The following is a 15,922-nucleotide window of genomic DNA, read 5'->3' as shown; positions in this document are numbered from 1 at the left end:
TGTGCAGCCATCAGAGACTCCTGGATGAGAGTGGGGAGTGAGTGGCATACATGACATTGAAGATGTAAGATTCACCTTGGTTCATTCTTCTACTCCATTGTTTTGGCCTTCCACGTGGAGTAATAAATTAGCAGGCCCAAAGGACTAGTTTCATTTAAGAAATATGAAAGAAAATTGTAGTCTGTACGACCCATAATATAATTTCATTTCTCTTTCAACTTTTGAATGACTTAGGGAAAACTTCAGATGTGGGTGGATGTTTTTCCCAAGAGTTTGGGGCCACCAGGCCCTCCTTTCAACATCACACCCCGGAAAGCCAAGAAGTAAGTAGTCTTGAGACCCTTTTATATTGGACTGGGGTCTTGGCTCAGGACCACAGAAGAAAACACCTTCAAAATGTGCTCCTTTCAGATACTACCTGCGTGTGATCATCTGGAACACCAAGGACGTTATCTTGGACGAGAAAAGCATCACAGGAGAGGAAATGAGCGACATCTATGTCAAAGGGTGAGGGTAGCATGCAAGAGCCTTTGACAAACTCAGGCAATCAAACAGACTCTCTCTTTCATCAGTTTTAATTATTGAAGGTGTTCACTGCAGGATCCTTGGATCCTCCATAGATAAAGAGGAACCTCCTTATCAGAAGCTATTTTACGTCACTAATGCAATCTCCTTAGGAAACTTCAGGGTTTGTCTCCTGTCTCTCCAGGGAGAGAGAACAGAAAGAAAAGAGAAACTTGTATGGATCTTGTTAATGGGCAGAGGTATCTAATGCCTATAAGAACTGATAAATATTTCTTCATTTTGCTTTTAAGGAAGTGGGCTTTGTTCAGTTTATTAGCGCAGATTTGTTATTTCTGAGACTTTTTAGTCAAACAGTTCTTTTTTATTTCTTTTTGATACCTTGAATAACTAGCCTTAGAAACACAAGTAAAGCTTCCAAAATCTCTTTCGATATATATTTTATTACGAGCAGCTAATGTCCATGGAAAAGAGAAATGGTTAGCAGATTTTTTTTAAATCATTAATTCCGCCAACATGTACTGAGTGCCTGCGTCCACTGTGTAAAGTGTCATAGTTGTTCATTATTCTGTTACTTGCATAATTCACTTCCAGATAATCCATGTTGATGTTAATTTTGGTTATGCCTTGACCACAGATGTTGAGGACAGAAGTAATTAAGAAGTGATTAAGACGTAGTGATTAAGAAGCCAGACTCTGGAGTCAAACTGCCTGGGTTGAAATCCTGGTACTTTCCCTACTAGCTGGGCAAGTTAGTAAGCTCACTGCTCCTCATCTGTGAAATGGAGTTAATGGTACTATCCACTGCTCTGGGAAAGTCAGAAGATTGAGTTACTCAGAGCACTTAGGATAGTGCCTGGCAGATAGTAAACACTATGTGTATTGGTTAGGGTTCTCCAGAGAAACAGAACAAGTAGGAGATAGATTTGTGTGTGTGTGCATGTAGAGAAAGAGAAAGAGAGAGAGAGAAAGATAGATAGATAGATAGAGATTTTTTATGAGGAATTGACTCACATGATTATGGAGGCTGAGAAGTCCCACAATCTGCCATCTGCAAGCTGGAGACCCAGGAAAACTGGGGTGTAATTCAGCCTGAGTTCGAAGGCCTGAGAACTCGGTCGGTCAATGCTGTAAATCCCAGTCTGAGGTCAGGGGAAGATGAGATATCCTAGTTCAAGCAATGAGGCAGACAAAAGGGTGGATTCCTATCTTCCTGTGCCTTGTGTTCCATTCAGGACCTCAACAGATTGGATGATGCCCACCCACACTGGGAACAGCAGTCTACTTACCGAGTCCACCAATTCAAATTCTAGTCTCATCCAGAAACGCCCTCACAGACACACCCAGAAACAACGTTTAATCTGGGCACCCCGTGGCCAGTCACATTGACACGTAAAATTAACCATCACACTATTTGAATGTTAGCTGGGATTATTACTGTTCCACAGAGACTGAGTTTGGTTCCTTGATATGTAAAAGATAAGACTTGTTGACATTTAATATATTCATAAAGTGAGAACAAAGTTTCACTTATGATCCCAAGTGACCTTCAATCAAAACTTTGTCAAAGACATAATTACTGTCATTTAGGTTCACTGTCAACAGGGAATGTTTCATCAAGTTCTTCATTATCCTTTCTCACTTCACGATCTTATTACCATTCCCCAAGGAAAACTAATCCCAGCTAATTATATACATGCAAATTTGTTTGACTATCATGAGCATTGTCTTTTTTCAAATCAGGAAAACAAACTCAAGTAGTACCGGACCAAGAAAAACACTCCTCTAATCAAAGAATAAAACGCAACCTAAAGAACCATGTCATATTTGGAATTAAAATATAAATACTATATGTGAACAGATGAGCAATGCATAAATAATATGCCCAGCACTTCGCACATGTGGGTATTACATACAAAGTTATGCATATGTGTACACAAATACATGCACTTAGAGTAGTTAACTTGTTTTAAAATTAAAATGTGAAAAGATTCATATTTAAAATTAAATGTGAAAAGATCCATGAAGAAGGAGAGGGAGGAGCTGCAGAGGGTGAGCAGTCTAGGGGTGGATGGATGATGGTGACACTTTTGCGGATGGGCAGGAAGTGAAGCCACTGAGCCCTAACCAGAATGTGGACTCTCTTCAGTGAGTTAGTTCAAAAGCTTCAAAGTTAATCGTCAAAAGGAATCTTTCAACAAAGTTATCTAGTCAGTTAATTGAGAGGCAAAAAGTAAAACTATTGTAGTTGATAGATATTAATACCACTACTAATAATAGGACCTAATATTAGCACATGACTGTCTTGTCTCCATGCTCCTTTGAGGCTAAGTAACAGGCCTGGACACTGGAGTCAGACAGACCTGGGAGTTTTACTTAATTCTGTCCGTTACTGGCTATGTGGCCTTGTGTAAGATCTATATCCTCTGTGAGCCTCAGTTTCCTCATCTATGAAGTGGAGATAGTTATACAGTTGGGAAGAATAAAATAAGGCACGCTGAGTGCCTGGTTCGTAGCAGATGATCGTAAACATAGTTAGGATTTCCCCCTTCCCACTCTGGCCCTTCTAAGCTGTGATCTCATTCTGTCCTCCTGTGGACCATGTGAAGGGAGCACGTATAATTAACCTCATTTTACAGATGGGAGACGAAGCTCAGAGAGTCAAGTGGCAGAGCAAGTTCACAGCCAGGCCTGCCTCCTACCGAGAATCTCTATATGTGGGGTCCAGGCAGCAATATTTTTAAAAGCTCCCCAGTTGATTCCAGTGTGATTCTAGTGTGTGCCCAGTGTTGGGAACTGCACATTCTACCACTTTACCGGTCTAAAATCTAGCGTCCCTGGTTCCAAACCAGGAGTCTTCCCGATAGCAGGCAGATGTGCCAACTTCCTCCCGGGCACATTCACTCATTCCTTCCTTCAACAGGTCTGTGATGTGCCCAGCACAAGGCAAAGGAACCTTTTCAAATGTCAAAAGTTGAGATGTTAAGTTGTTTATGGAAATGAATTTTCATAGATATGCGTATGAAAAGAGCAGTTGACATCTCCCTTGCTAGTCTCATTAGCATGATCATAGTGAATTTAGGAATAATGAAAAAAGAAAGCTGTAAGACACTTGAGTGATGCCTGTTTTGTTTGCCTAAGTAAAATATGGAAGAGGAAGTGCTAAGATTCTGAACTAACTCGTAGTCATTGAGCCTATCAGCGGTGATGACGGACACTGATGAGTTATAGTTATGAAGACTAACATCATAGCCAGCAAGCTTCAGCGTTCCCAAAATAGAAGCTAAAGTTGTTGACGTTTTCCAGAAAATTTCACCTTATCCCTGTTAACTGAAGTCTAAAGGGTTTCCTGCTTTGGTTTTAGAGGAGTTAGTTATATTTTATTTGGCTACAACCTGTGTTGGATGCAACAGGGCACCTCCCCTTTATAAATCACCCCCCAGCTCTGTAGATAACTGGAACCTGCCCAAGAAAAGTGCATTCATTCTCCTGCCGGTCACTCCCCTCATCACTGCACAATTTTGTGGCTAGATTACTTGTCAATCACATGAAGCTAAATCTGTTTGCCTCTGCTTTTCAGCTGGATTCCTGGCAATGAAGAAAACAAACAGAAAACAGATGTCCATTACAGGTCCTTGGATGGCGAAGGGAATTTTAACTGGAGATTCGTTTTCCCATTTGACTACCTCCCAGCTGAACAACTCTGTATCGTTGCTAAAAAAGTGAGCTCTGAAATATGCCAACGGGAAGTGGGTGTCATGGGGCTTCCTTAAGCAGACACTCAGAGAATGTCGGAGCTGCTCCGCGCTTGCAGGTCATGAGTCCAGCTCCCTTTTGGTACAGATTGGGACTCAGAGACCCACAGATACTTGCCCAGAGTCACACAACTATTTGGGTAATTAGGAAGTATAAGGAACACAGCTTTCCTTCCCCTAACGTGTTGACAGCAGAGTGAAGGATCAGACACAGGGTAGAAGTGGGCATCTTGTACCAATATATACAATAACCCAAGTGTATGTTTATGTCATGGGGAGACCGACGTCTTCCCATGATAAGCAGAACTGTTGGACTAATTAACCAAACACAGGGAAAATATTAAAGTAAGTGAAATTTTCCATTTAGCTTCCTTATTAAACCTCAGCTTCTGTCTTACCTCCTTCAGAAGCATTCTGTGAGAGTTCAAGGCCCTCATGGTCTTAATTAGTAACACTCTCAGTTACAGAACTCAACTCAAACTGGCTTATACCAAAAAAGTGACTTATTGGCTCACCTTACTGAAAAGTTTAGTGTGGCTGGCTTAAGGAATCCCTACATCCTGAGTTGAACTAGCGTCGTTAGAAATTGCTCTCACTTTCTCTGCCTCTCTGCACTGCCTTCTTTTGTGGGCCTCATTCCCTGGTGGAGGCAAGATGGCTGTCAGCACCACAGCTCACGTCCTGCCCTCTCAGCAAGTTCAACAGAAAGAGAAGAACAAATCCCCCATGACGCCAACCAGAGTTCTGGAATTGGCCTCAGAGTCTTTGCCTGTTTGGGGTCACATGCCTATCCCTGAACCAACTAACGTTGCCCAGGGATGCAGTGCTCTGATTGGCCCGGCTCTGGAGTTAGGGATGGAATCAGCTCTTCTCAAATTGTAGGGACTGGAGAAGGGAGTCACCAAGGAAAAGCTGGGCACTTTCATCCCAAAAAGGGGCCTGAAACCTGGGTAGGTAATATTAACAGATGTCGTCTATAGGTCCCCCGTACCATTCCCACCCCCCACCATTCTATAAACTTTCCCTAGTTCTGCCTGATCACCCCCTCCCCACACCTGATCAAAATGTACATGTCCTTTGTCCCATCTGGCCAGACATTACCTCCTGCCGGCCCTACTCAGTGCTGATGCTGCAGTGAGCACTTATTCTGTGCCAGGTGAGATGAATACCTTCAAAGGGCACTTTCTAGAGACACAGAGGCTCACCCGACATTGAATCATGCACGCTTTCAGGGGGTGAGGCAGACCAGGGGGAAGGTGAGGGGTTTGGGGTCAGGCAGGCCTTTAGGTAAAGTTATCTTTCCTATTTACCCACACGTGGAGCTGGACCTCCCTGTGCCATGAGTGGTGCTTGGAGCATGACCCCACACAGGACAGGCAGGTGGGGCCAGACAGCAGCAGAGTGTGCTTCCCAGCCCCTCGGAGCCAGGCCCCCTAAACCCTGCAAAGGGGGCACATTCCTGGAACGTCATCTGAAAAATAAGAAACAACCCAACGATCTTCCTTCAAATTCATGAAGTTTTGCAGGGAAATTCTCTTTCTGCCGGGGCCAGAGGTACATAGGTGTAGTTAGGCTATGGACGTGGTGTTATTCTCGGCTAATATTGTCTGGGCAGACACAGGGACCAGAGGTGAGAATTTGGAGGACCCTTACCCACTCCTCCCGCTGCCTGACTAGTGTGAGGGATCTGGGGGTCTTAGTTGACCACAGCATTAAAAACCAGCAATATCTTTCAAAAGCCAGAAATGCCAGGACATTTTAAATCTGTGCTGATAAAAGAGTCAGATGTAGGCCCCAGTCTCCTCACTCCCGTGTGAAATGAGTCTGCTCAGGCATCCACGTGAAGCTGGCAGAAGGTCTGGGGGGGGGGGGGGTGGAAGGTGCTGAGCAGAAGCGACACCCCGGCAGGTGATACTGTGCGCCAGGCTAGAACAGCTTGGCTTTGGGAAGATAATCTAAGCAGGCCATGGTGGTCCTCAGCGGGAGATATAATCACTCGCCAAACCCCAGGAGTGGCAGCAGGAAGTCACACTTGATAGGAATGTGGCGGGAAACCTTCTGTCTGGAAATTGTCTGGGACATCCTTTTTGTCACCCAGCAGGTGGCCTTGAGATTTCCTGGGGAGCCCAACTGCACTCCATACGCATGGAGTGGAAGGGTAGGGACGAGGGGAGGAGGTGCCGGGGGTGCAAAGGAGAGAAAAGGCCCCATGCCTTAATGCTGGGCTTTCAGGGGACCCAAGGAGAGGGGTTCAGAGTCCAGTCATCAGTGTCATTTGGCTTGTCTGTTTCTTTTGTCATTTCAGGAGCATTTCTGGAGTATTGACCAAACTGAATTTCGGGTCCCACCCAGACTGGTCATTCAGATATGGGATAATGACAAGTTTTCTCTGGATGACTACTTGGGTAGGCATTATTTTTGGAAATTTTCCTCCAAGAAATTGTACTCGGAACTAGTGAAATAATTAAAACTTGGAATCAGTTATTTAAATCTTCAGTACTTGTGGGTAATTAGGGGTGGGGGCACACTCACCACCTGGATGTCCTCTGGGCAGTGTGGCCTGCCCATCCACTATCTCAGGTCCTTTGAGAAGTGCGCACAGTGACTGTCACCCCTTTCTGTGGGCTCAGTCCACTCTTCCAGGCTCCTGTGGAGCCTCTGCACCAGCTCCTGTCTCCTGTTTTCACAGAGGGATGCCACACCCCTGCCTCCACTTCCAAACCACCCCCTCTCTCTCTCCTCAGCACTTCAGAGTTGGCTCCCACCCTCCTCCTCCACGTTGCTCTCAAAGTTACTGAGGTCCCCCAGTCTCCCCAGCCATTGTTGTTCCCCCAGGTCCATCGTCCTCTGTGGCTGAAGGCACTTATTAAACCCCCCACTCTAGGCCCCTCCCTTTTGTGGCATCACCCACCACCCCCCAATAGCGCAGCGCTCGTGTGATTCTGCTATCCCAGACTTTGGCTCTGTCTCACTGGCCTGCTCTCTTTCTTCCTCGTACTTTCTAAATACAGGCCTTTGTGTTCCCTGGGGTCCTTCAGCTCTTCCCCAGGCCCTCCCAGTGATGAACCCACTCTCACCTCGGTTGAAGGTGAAGTTTCACCTTTCAGCAAGGTATGACTTCAGAACCAGGCTGTGCAGCCTGATTGTCCACAGTGCCTGACCTATGGTAATAAGAAACTATTATGACGGATCATATTGCAGCATATCCATGTATCAAATCAACACATTGTCCACCTTAAACTTACACAATGTTTTGCATCCATTATATCTCTATTAAGAAAAAAAACTATTATGATGATTATTCCCAACTCCCCAAGAGAAACTTTCACCTTTATGTTTGGCTGGCCCCTCAAATTTATCATGACCAAAATCAAACTCAGCCTTTCTTCCCTGACCTCATACCTGCTGTCCTCATGAACTTCTTTTCCTGTTCATGGTCCCTCCATTGTCCCAGTCGCCCAGGCGAAAGTACCCTGAGCCCTCTGTGGGTCCTCTCTTTCCCCCAACTCAGTCCTAATGATGTAATCTGCTTTATTATGCATATTTATTTTCTTATTTCCGTAATCTCTGCCACTTACCAGTTCAGACCGAATTTTCTCTTGGCCAATTGTTACAGTAGCTCCTAACTCATCTTCCTGCTTCCAGGACATCTTTCCTGGCAGAGGAAGAGCCCCTGGTGGCCAATGGCTGTATCTTGTTCATCCCTTTACCTCTCACAATGCTAAGTGCAGTGGCTTTGACTTAGCCGGTGCTTAATAAGAATTGAACAAACAAATAAGTATGCAAGTATGCTAACTTATAAAGCATACAGCAGTAAATTCCAGAATAGTAGAGGCTTTTCCCTTGGGATTTAAATGAAATAGTCTGACAACAAATAAAGAGAATACTACATTTCTAAATGGCTAGTGGGCAAATGGTTGTAGCTATCACCAAAAGGAGAGACAAGATAAAAGCAGGGATTAGCTCAAGAAAGGCTGAGTAAATCGTGGGCTATGCGTCCGTTATGAAATGAAGGGCATGTTCTGAACCTGACAGTTTAAAGAGAATCTTCATAACCTCCCTGTTTCCTTTGCTGCCACTGTTGGAGATCAGCTCTTCTCCCAGTAGTCCATAGATCTGACCCCACATCACACATGCCCTTTTCTTAAGGAAAGGGCTCATGGGAGTTCCCAAGCCCAAAAGGCAGTCAGTTAAGGTGGTACCACATAGTTTATGCCTCACATCACAGAAGAGAAAATATTCTTTTCCGGGCACCCTGATCTGGGCGTCTTAGTTTCTAGAGACAATGTTCTGCTGAGCTGCTGTGTTCCTTCTCAAGCTCCTGTTTCTGAGGTTACACTAGGATAGACTTGAACGTCACTGTTCCATGGGGCTTCCCATGTTCCAAGTGCCAGTTATCTTTACCCAAAGCCAATGACCTCTGTGCCGAGGGCAGCTCGGAATCAATATGAGCAAATTCCAAATTCAAGTTCAGCGGAAATCGTCTCTAGATCTTTAATGATTTTGAGCTTGTAGAACAGCTCTGTTTAATCTTATATCTTTGAGAAACAAAAGGTATAGTCCTCTGTGAGATGCAGAGCAGTGGACAGATATTTCTTCTGCCATTTTCCATCCTATCTGGAAAGAATTTTAAACGTCTACCAGGGTCCCTTTCTCTAACTCATCCATCACCTGTTCAAAATCACTGTCTGCTCTCCTCTGACAAGAACATTCTGTTCATTTATGAACATGGCTGATCCACTTGAAGCTTATTTGGGTTTAATGTTTCCTTGGCTAGGTTTCCTGGAACTTGATTTGCATCATACCATCATTCCAGCAAAATCGTCGGAGAAATGCAATTTGGACATGATTCCAGACCTCAAGGCCATGAACCCCCTTAAAGCTAAAACCGCCTCACTGTTTGAGCAGAAGTCCATGAAAGGATGGTGGCCATGCTATGCAGAGAAAGATGGCTCCCGTGTGATGGCTGTATGAGTATTTCTTGGTTGGGGGTTGTTTATTCCTTTTATTACTTAGGTTTTGCCCTTTATCAATAGATGTACTCCAGATAAGATAAGGGAGTGTTAAATTGGTGCGATTTTAAATCATGGGGACAGTGTAGACCTGGGATTATAAGAAAAGATGGGGGATGCCATGAGCATATTTTGGGGTTGAGTGGAAGTGGAGGGGTTGGAACTGTCAAAAAATTGGGAGTCTGAGTGCTTGCACTATATTTCTTTAAGACCCTCCTTCACCAGGAAGGTTTTTTTATCCTGAGTTTCCAGTACAATCCAGTACAGAAAAAGGAACTTCAAATTTGAGCTCTTCTCGTTAAAAAAAAAATTAAAAAAAGGTGGAAGAAGCAGGGAGTGCTGCCGTCCATTGAGCAAGAAGGCCATAATTTATAAGCAAGTTTGGAGAACTCAAGATATACTGTGATATAGAAGCAAAAGTGCAGGTTACCATGCCGTGTCACAAAAGACTTCCTAATTATCATGTATTATTAACAATAGCCAACACTTTAGATCATTGATTATGAACCAGGCAACGTGCTTGGTGCACTTATGTCTTGCATTCATAGTCTTGTTTTTAAAACAATTTTGAGGTATAATTTACATAAATAAACTGCACCCATTTAAAGTTCACAATTCAATGAGTTTCAGCAGATGTATGCACTCATGAAACCACCACCAGAATAAAAATCCAGAACATTCCCATTACCCCAAAACTTTCTTTGTGTCCTTTGCAGTCTGTGGCTTCCCTCACCCCTGGCCCAGGAAACCGCTTATCTGCTTTCTGCCGTTATTCATTAGTTTGCACATAATCTCATTTAGTTCTGCTGACAACCCCATGAAGTAGGCATTATCTCCACTTTATAAATTCGACAGACAGGCTTGGAGGGGGCCAGTCCCGTGGCTGAGTGGTTAAAATTCTGTGTGCTCCTCTTCAGTGGCCCAGGTTCGTGGGTTCAGATCCTGGGCACGGACCTGCTCCACTCATCGGCCATGCTGTGGCAGCATCCCACCTACAAAATAAAAGAAAATTGGTACAGATGTTAGCTCAGGACTAATCTTCCTCAAGCAAAAAAGAAAAAGAGGAGGATTGGCAACAGATGTTAGTTCAGGGCCGATCTTCCTCACCAAAGAAAAAACAAAAAAAGACCCAGGCTTGGAGAGATGGAGCACCTTGCTACAGTCAACATAGGAGTCATCTGTGCTCCCCCACCTAAACGATTGTCAAAGTCAAAGATTGTCAAACTGTTTGTGACCTAATGGGCTTTCTAGGGTCCTAGAAAGCCTGTTACAACCTTGGTTAAGGCTGGCTGTAGAAGTGAGCAAGTTTCTAGACTTCTTTCAGCCTTAGTGTTCTCACGTGCACAGGAGGATAATGGCAGTACCTGCCTTATAGACTTGCCGTGAGCATTACATGAGATTACCGTATAGAAGGCTTAAACAGTGCCCAGTGCATCACTCAGGAACCTGGGAACAGGGAGGCAGCATTCATTCATTCACTCATTCATTTGTTTATTCAGCTAGTGTACATAGGTACCCACTAAATGCCAGCAATGCTCCTCGCAGTGTGGGTACATGGTAAGTGTGAAGCTTGTAGGCTCTCTTGGAACCTGCAGTTATACAAGATACTCTGATTAACAGTAGTCTGGTTAATCTGGGTCCAAGTAAAGTAACAAAGAAAGGTGTGTGAGAAGGCAAAGAGATGGATGTGAGAAAGTTAGAATGATGGGGATACAGAGCATAGAAAGCAGGGAGCAGGGAGGAGAGAAAGCAATTTGTCCTTGCAGTTTCCCACACAGAGTCGGTTCAGAAACACATGGAAGAGGAAATGTGATGAAATCTCTTGAGGAAAATTTAAGGCAATCTAAGGATTGTTTTACAAAAATACAAATCATTGCTCAGGGAATACTCCTTGGGTTGAAGTGAAAATATTTATGAAACGTGATGTCATATGTTTAACCTGTTCTGCTTTACTGAAGGGGAAAGTGGAGATGACGTTGGAAGTCCTCAATGAGAAGGAGGCCGACGAGAGGCCAGCTGGGAAGGGACGGGATGAACCCAACATGAACCCCAAGCTGGACCCACCAAAGTGAGAGGGCCTCTTTGTTCTCGGTGTTGTCTGATTCCCAAACACCTGCAGTCTGAAAGTCCCCCTTCCAATTGGCTTAATGGAATGGATTAGTGGTTGTCCTTCTAATTTTATACTTAATAGTGGGGGGTAGGGACTGGAGAGGTTGGTGATCTGGCTTTATTTTAATCGTTCCGTTTTCCCATGAACACAAAGTCCAGTGTGCCTTCAGCATCTTAGGAAGCCATAATAGGTTAAAGAGTCTTTCTCAGCCAACTAAGGGGAATACGATCTTTTCTTGACTTTGTAAATGTTATTGATTATTTTTTAAACTGTGTTATGCTCTGAGGTGAAATAGCTGTCTCTTCTGAGTTGGGTAGGTAATACCGTTTCTTTGCAATTTAGCCGACCAGAAACCTCCTTCCTCTGGTTCACCAACCCGTGTAAGACCATGAAGTTCATCGTGTGGCGCCGATTTAAGTGGGTCATCATCGGCCTGCTGATCCTGCTGATCCTGCTGCTCTTCGTGGCCGTGCTCCTGTACTCCCTACCGGTGCGAGCCCTTGGCCTCTTGTCTTGGCTTTTGTGTGTGAATTGTGGTCGGCCATCTAACTTCATATTTGCCTTTATTGCTGTTCGGAAGAATGACCTACTTAGCAGTTACGGCGTCACAACCCTCAGCCTTTGGAAAACATACAGTAATGTGTTCTGTGATTAGAATTACATTCTTAGAGTTTCACAAATTACAGGCAAAATATTATGGTCTGCAAAAAGCTTTGGTTTCAGGAATTCTCAGAGAAATCTCTCAGGCCTTTATCAATGTACATTTGGACTATAGCCAGTATTTCCAGTTGAGCTTCTTGCCTTCAGACTTTCTTGTTCCAAACCATCCTGCATGCTAACTCCTTATCCTGGTATTCACGGATTCCCAAATTAGGCTCATTATAGGTCTACACAAACCCTGAACTCCACCCTAACTAGATAGTTGGCCCCCCAAACAAGTATTGCCCTTACCTGCCAGGTTGCCTTTGCCAATGCTATGCCTTTGCCCATGTATTTATCAAAATCTTACTCATTTGTTAAGGCCCACATCATAAAACCTCCTCCTTAAATTAACCTCAATCACTCCAGTCATAATTGGGAGTACAAATGGGAAGTTAGGCAGGATGCCTAGAAGGAGTACCTTCATTCCTCCAGTCAAGGAATTTATTGGGCATCTACTATATGCTAGGAATTGGGGTGCAGAGATGACCAAGGCATGATTTCTGCCCGTGAGCAGTTCATAGCCGGATGACAAGCGACATATGAACAAGTAAATTCCTATGAGAGGCAAGCTGTTTTAGAGATATGAACAAATGACCGTAGGATCCCATTGCTGACGATAGTCTCAGCCAAGGAGGGGGCATTTAAGCTCAGTTTGTCAAGTGGAGAAGGGATAGTCAAGACATTCAGATACTCTCACTTCAATTCATGTTAACAATAATATAGATTATTTCATATTTAGGAGCATAATCATACAACCACCATAGTGGTACAATCCTCTCAGTCTGTTAGCTATGAGTCCGTGACACTGTTTTCCAGCTGTAGGTGGTCCAGTCTGTCTGAACCATTTAAACAACTCCTCATAGTTATTTTTTTTTCCTTATTTAAATTCTATTGATTTAAACCAGTGGTTCTCAACTGGGAGAGATTTTTGCACCCGAGAGAACATTTGGCAATGTCTGGAGACATTTCAGTTGTCACAAAGCGGGGGTGCTATGGACATTTAGTGGGTAGAGGCCAGGGATGCTGCTAAAATCCTGCAATGCACGGGACAGCCCCCTACAAGAAAGAATCATGTGGCCTAACTGTTAATAGTGCCAAAGGTGAGGAACCTTAACTTAAATAGATGTATTTTTAATGCTGCTTTTGTTTCCTTTTCAGAACTATTTGTCAATGAAGATTGTGAGGCCAAATGCGTAGTGAAAGCAAAGGCTTCCTTTCAAGAGTCATCCAGCATTGAGGGGCCCTGTCTCTGTTTATGGACCAAAATCAGGAGTGGTTCTATTTGTGTCTGAGGCTGCATTCCAGGGGCAGGCTACTCCTCTGAGGCCCATCGCTTCCCAGAGGGCCTCTGTCCTGGGAAGTCAGGCCAACAAGCAACATTTTTATCTTATTGTTTCTTGAAATATTAAAAGTTTTAACCATGTTTTTCAGAATATTTTTCAAGGTGGCTGGTTCCATTTTAAAATTATCTTTTTTATGTATCCTCAGTTCTATAATTCAGTTTTTGGAAATTGCTGAAATAGAATTCGAAAATTTCTGCATCATGACTTCATATACTTAGTAATCAACAAACAGGAGTATGCATTATAAAAACAGAATAGTTCAAACAATTCTTATTTATGCCTATAACCATTGTTATGATATTATATATGGATTAATGTCATAAGACTCTATTCAACCTCTGTGATGAACCCAAATAAAAATGTTTCACCTTTGACAGATAGCTGATTGTTGAGGCTGTGGGCTGAGTTGGGAAGGAGACAGTTTCTAGTCGTCTGGGTCTCAGTGGATGGAAGGCCATAGCCTACCATTTGGCCATAAACCCTTTATATGTGTGCTGCCACATCTTGGCCAGAGGGTTAATATAATAAATATGTAATACAATAAATAAATTTATAATATAGTAATATAATAAATATATAATATAATAAATAATAACAGCTAACATATATTAAAAGTACTTATTTTATGCACAGCACTGTTTAAGTGCTTTATGCATATTTACTTATTTAATCCTCAAGGTAACTCTATAAAGGTGGGGGTAACATTATGTAAACCCCATTTCACAGTTGAAGAAATTGAGTCACAAAGAGGTTAAGTAACTTGCCCAAGGCTACACAACCAATAAATGGTAGAGCTGGAATTTGAACCCACCTTGGCACATAGTCTGGGTTCTTAACTTCTTTTAATCACAATACTATACCACCAATGGGAGGGCTGTCAAGAGGAGCATGAAACTGAGATGGTCAAGTAATGAATGACAGTATCAACCCAGTGTGGCTCCATGCTGACCCCAAAGACAGCATGTCTGCTAGAACATGTGAGAACATTGTCCTGTTAATATATGAGACCATGATGACATCAGCAAACAGTTCTATTCAAAGAGCAACACGGAACTGAGGGGAGCAAGAAATGGTGCTGTAATGGACCTTCTGGACATTTACACAATATTATACCATAATGGTGACTATCTTGCTGTTATTTCTGAGTTGTTTTATATTTTGAACATTTTAATTCCGTTCAATATTCTGCCCAAAATCCTAGCCTTCAAAGTGTGCTCAGTACGTAAGAAGATTGAGAGACACAGGGCTAGCTAAATCGGAATGCTCGCCGTTCCCCCAGGCACCTTGCATCTCCTCCCTGGGTCTGCACACATCATCTCCCATTAGGAACACCTCCACCCACCTGCACTGGTGGATGTTCTGCCCGCCCTTGAAGTTCTGGTTCAAATGCCACTTTTTCCTTGATACCTCTTGGGCCCCAAAGTGATCCTTCAATTTCATAAGTGAATATATTAGTACAACCATTCTAGAGAAATATGTTAAAGGCCTTAAAAATGTTTGTGCCCTTTGACTCGGTAATTCCCCTCCTGAGTATTAACTCCAAGGAAATAATCAGAAAGGCAGCCAAGAGTTCATGTACAGAAATGTATGTTACAGTGTGCTTTAGGAGAGCACAAATCAGAAACGACCTAAATGCCCAAGAAAGGGGAATGGTTGAATATATGGTGAAATCCCATATATTGGTACAAGGATGAAAGTATGTCAATTTTTAAAATGTTGTGACTGAGCTAGGAAAATGCTGGTGTATGAGAAACAACAAAAACGCATAAAACAAACCTATATAAAAGAAAGACCCAAATACGTGTGTGTCTATAAGTAAATGCACCAAAATATTAGCTGTGTAAGGAATGTATGCAAGGTCTACATTTGTGCTTATTTAAAGAATAATTTATAAATGTAAGTCAATATTAGAAGTTCATAACTTTTTTTTCCTGTTAAACTAAGACCTCAAGTTTGATGAATATTACTATACTTTGTTTCGCCTTATAGCTTTATAGGTGTGACTCATTTCACAACTGACTGTAAGCCCTTGAGGGCAGAGGTAACCCTGTCAGATCCTCAGCCCAGGGTGCCATGGAGCAGCAGGCCTGGGTTTGTATCTGGCATGCCTCAGACTCATCCACAACTTGGGAGCAATAATGCCTACTGCACTGGATTGGGATGAAGGCTAAATGGACTCATGCATGGAAAGTACCTTCACAGTGATGCTCAGCAGGTCCTCGATCTGTGGAAGCTTTAGGTGTTGCATCAGACTAGTTAAAGTTTCATGTTCTACTTCCAAAAGTAGAACTAAGAACAGGTTCTTTTCCTTCTAAGACTCACTAGATAGGAGAAAGGCAAGATGTAAGATTGTCTCCTACCTTCTCCAGACGCAGAGAGAAGGAAGGGCGGGGGGGGTTCCAAACTCAGGAGGTAGAAAAGGAGGTCACTCCTTGCCACTCCAGGCAGTATTGTAAAGGTTGATATGTGGTATGGGGG

The 15,922-nt window shown here is 43.3% G+C and overlaps 1 protein-coding gene across 3 annotated transcripts in view; it reads left to right on the top strand.

Annotated features, from left to right (window-relative positions):
* Positions 1-13,816, top strand: part of MYOF (myoferlin) — a 152,592-nt gene extending 138,776 nt beyond the window's left edge. For all 3 annotated transcript variants that reach the window (XM_046654930.1, XM_046654929.1, XM_046654931.1), the window contains 8 exons: positions 235-323; positions 412-507; positions 4,103-4,244; positions 6,583-6,682; positions 9,055-9,245; positions 11,248-11,357; positions 11,742-11,889; positions 13,260-13,816. In XM_046654930.1, coding sequence (XP_046510886.1) covers positions 235-323; positions 412-507; positions 4,103-4,244; positions 6,583-6,682; positions 9,055-9,245; positions 11,248-11,357; positions 11,742-11,889; positions 13,260-13,298 — 915 coding nt within the window. In that variant the 3' untranslated portion in view covers positions 13,299-13,816. The remainder of the gene's footprint in view (positions 1-234; positions 324-411; positions 508-4,102; positions 4,245-6,582; positions 6,683-9,054; positions 9,246-11,247; positions 11,358-11,741; positions 11,890-13,259) is intronic.
* The last annotated feature ends 2,106 nt before the right edge of the window (positions 13,817-15,922 follow it).

The sequence above is a fragment of the Equus quagga genome, chromosome 2 (assembly GCF_021613505.1).
Source record: "Equus quagga isolate Etosha38 chromosome 2, UCLA_HA_Equagga_1.0, whole genome shotgun sequence".
Lineage (NCBI taxonomy): Eukaryota > Metazoa > Chordata > Mammalia > Perissodactyla > Equidae > Equus > Equus quagga.
The sequence above is the reverse complement of the archived record's forward strand: the minus strand, read 5'-3'. Positions and strand labels throughout refer to the sequence as shown.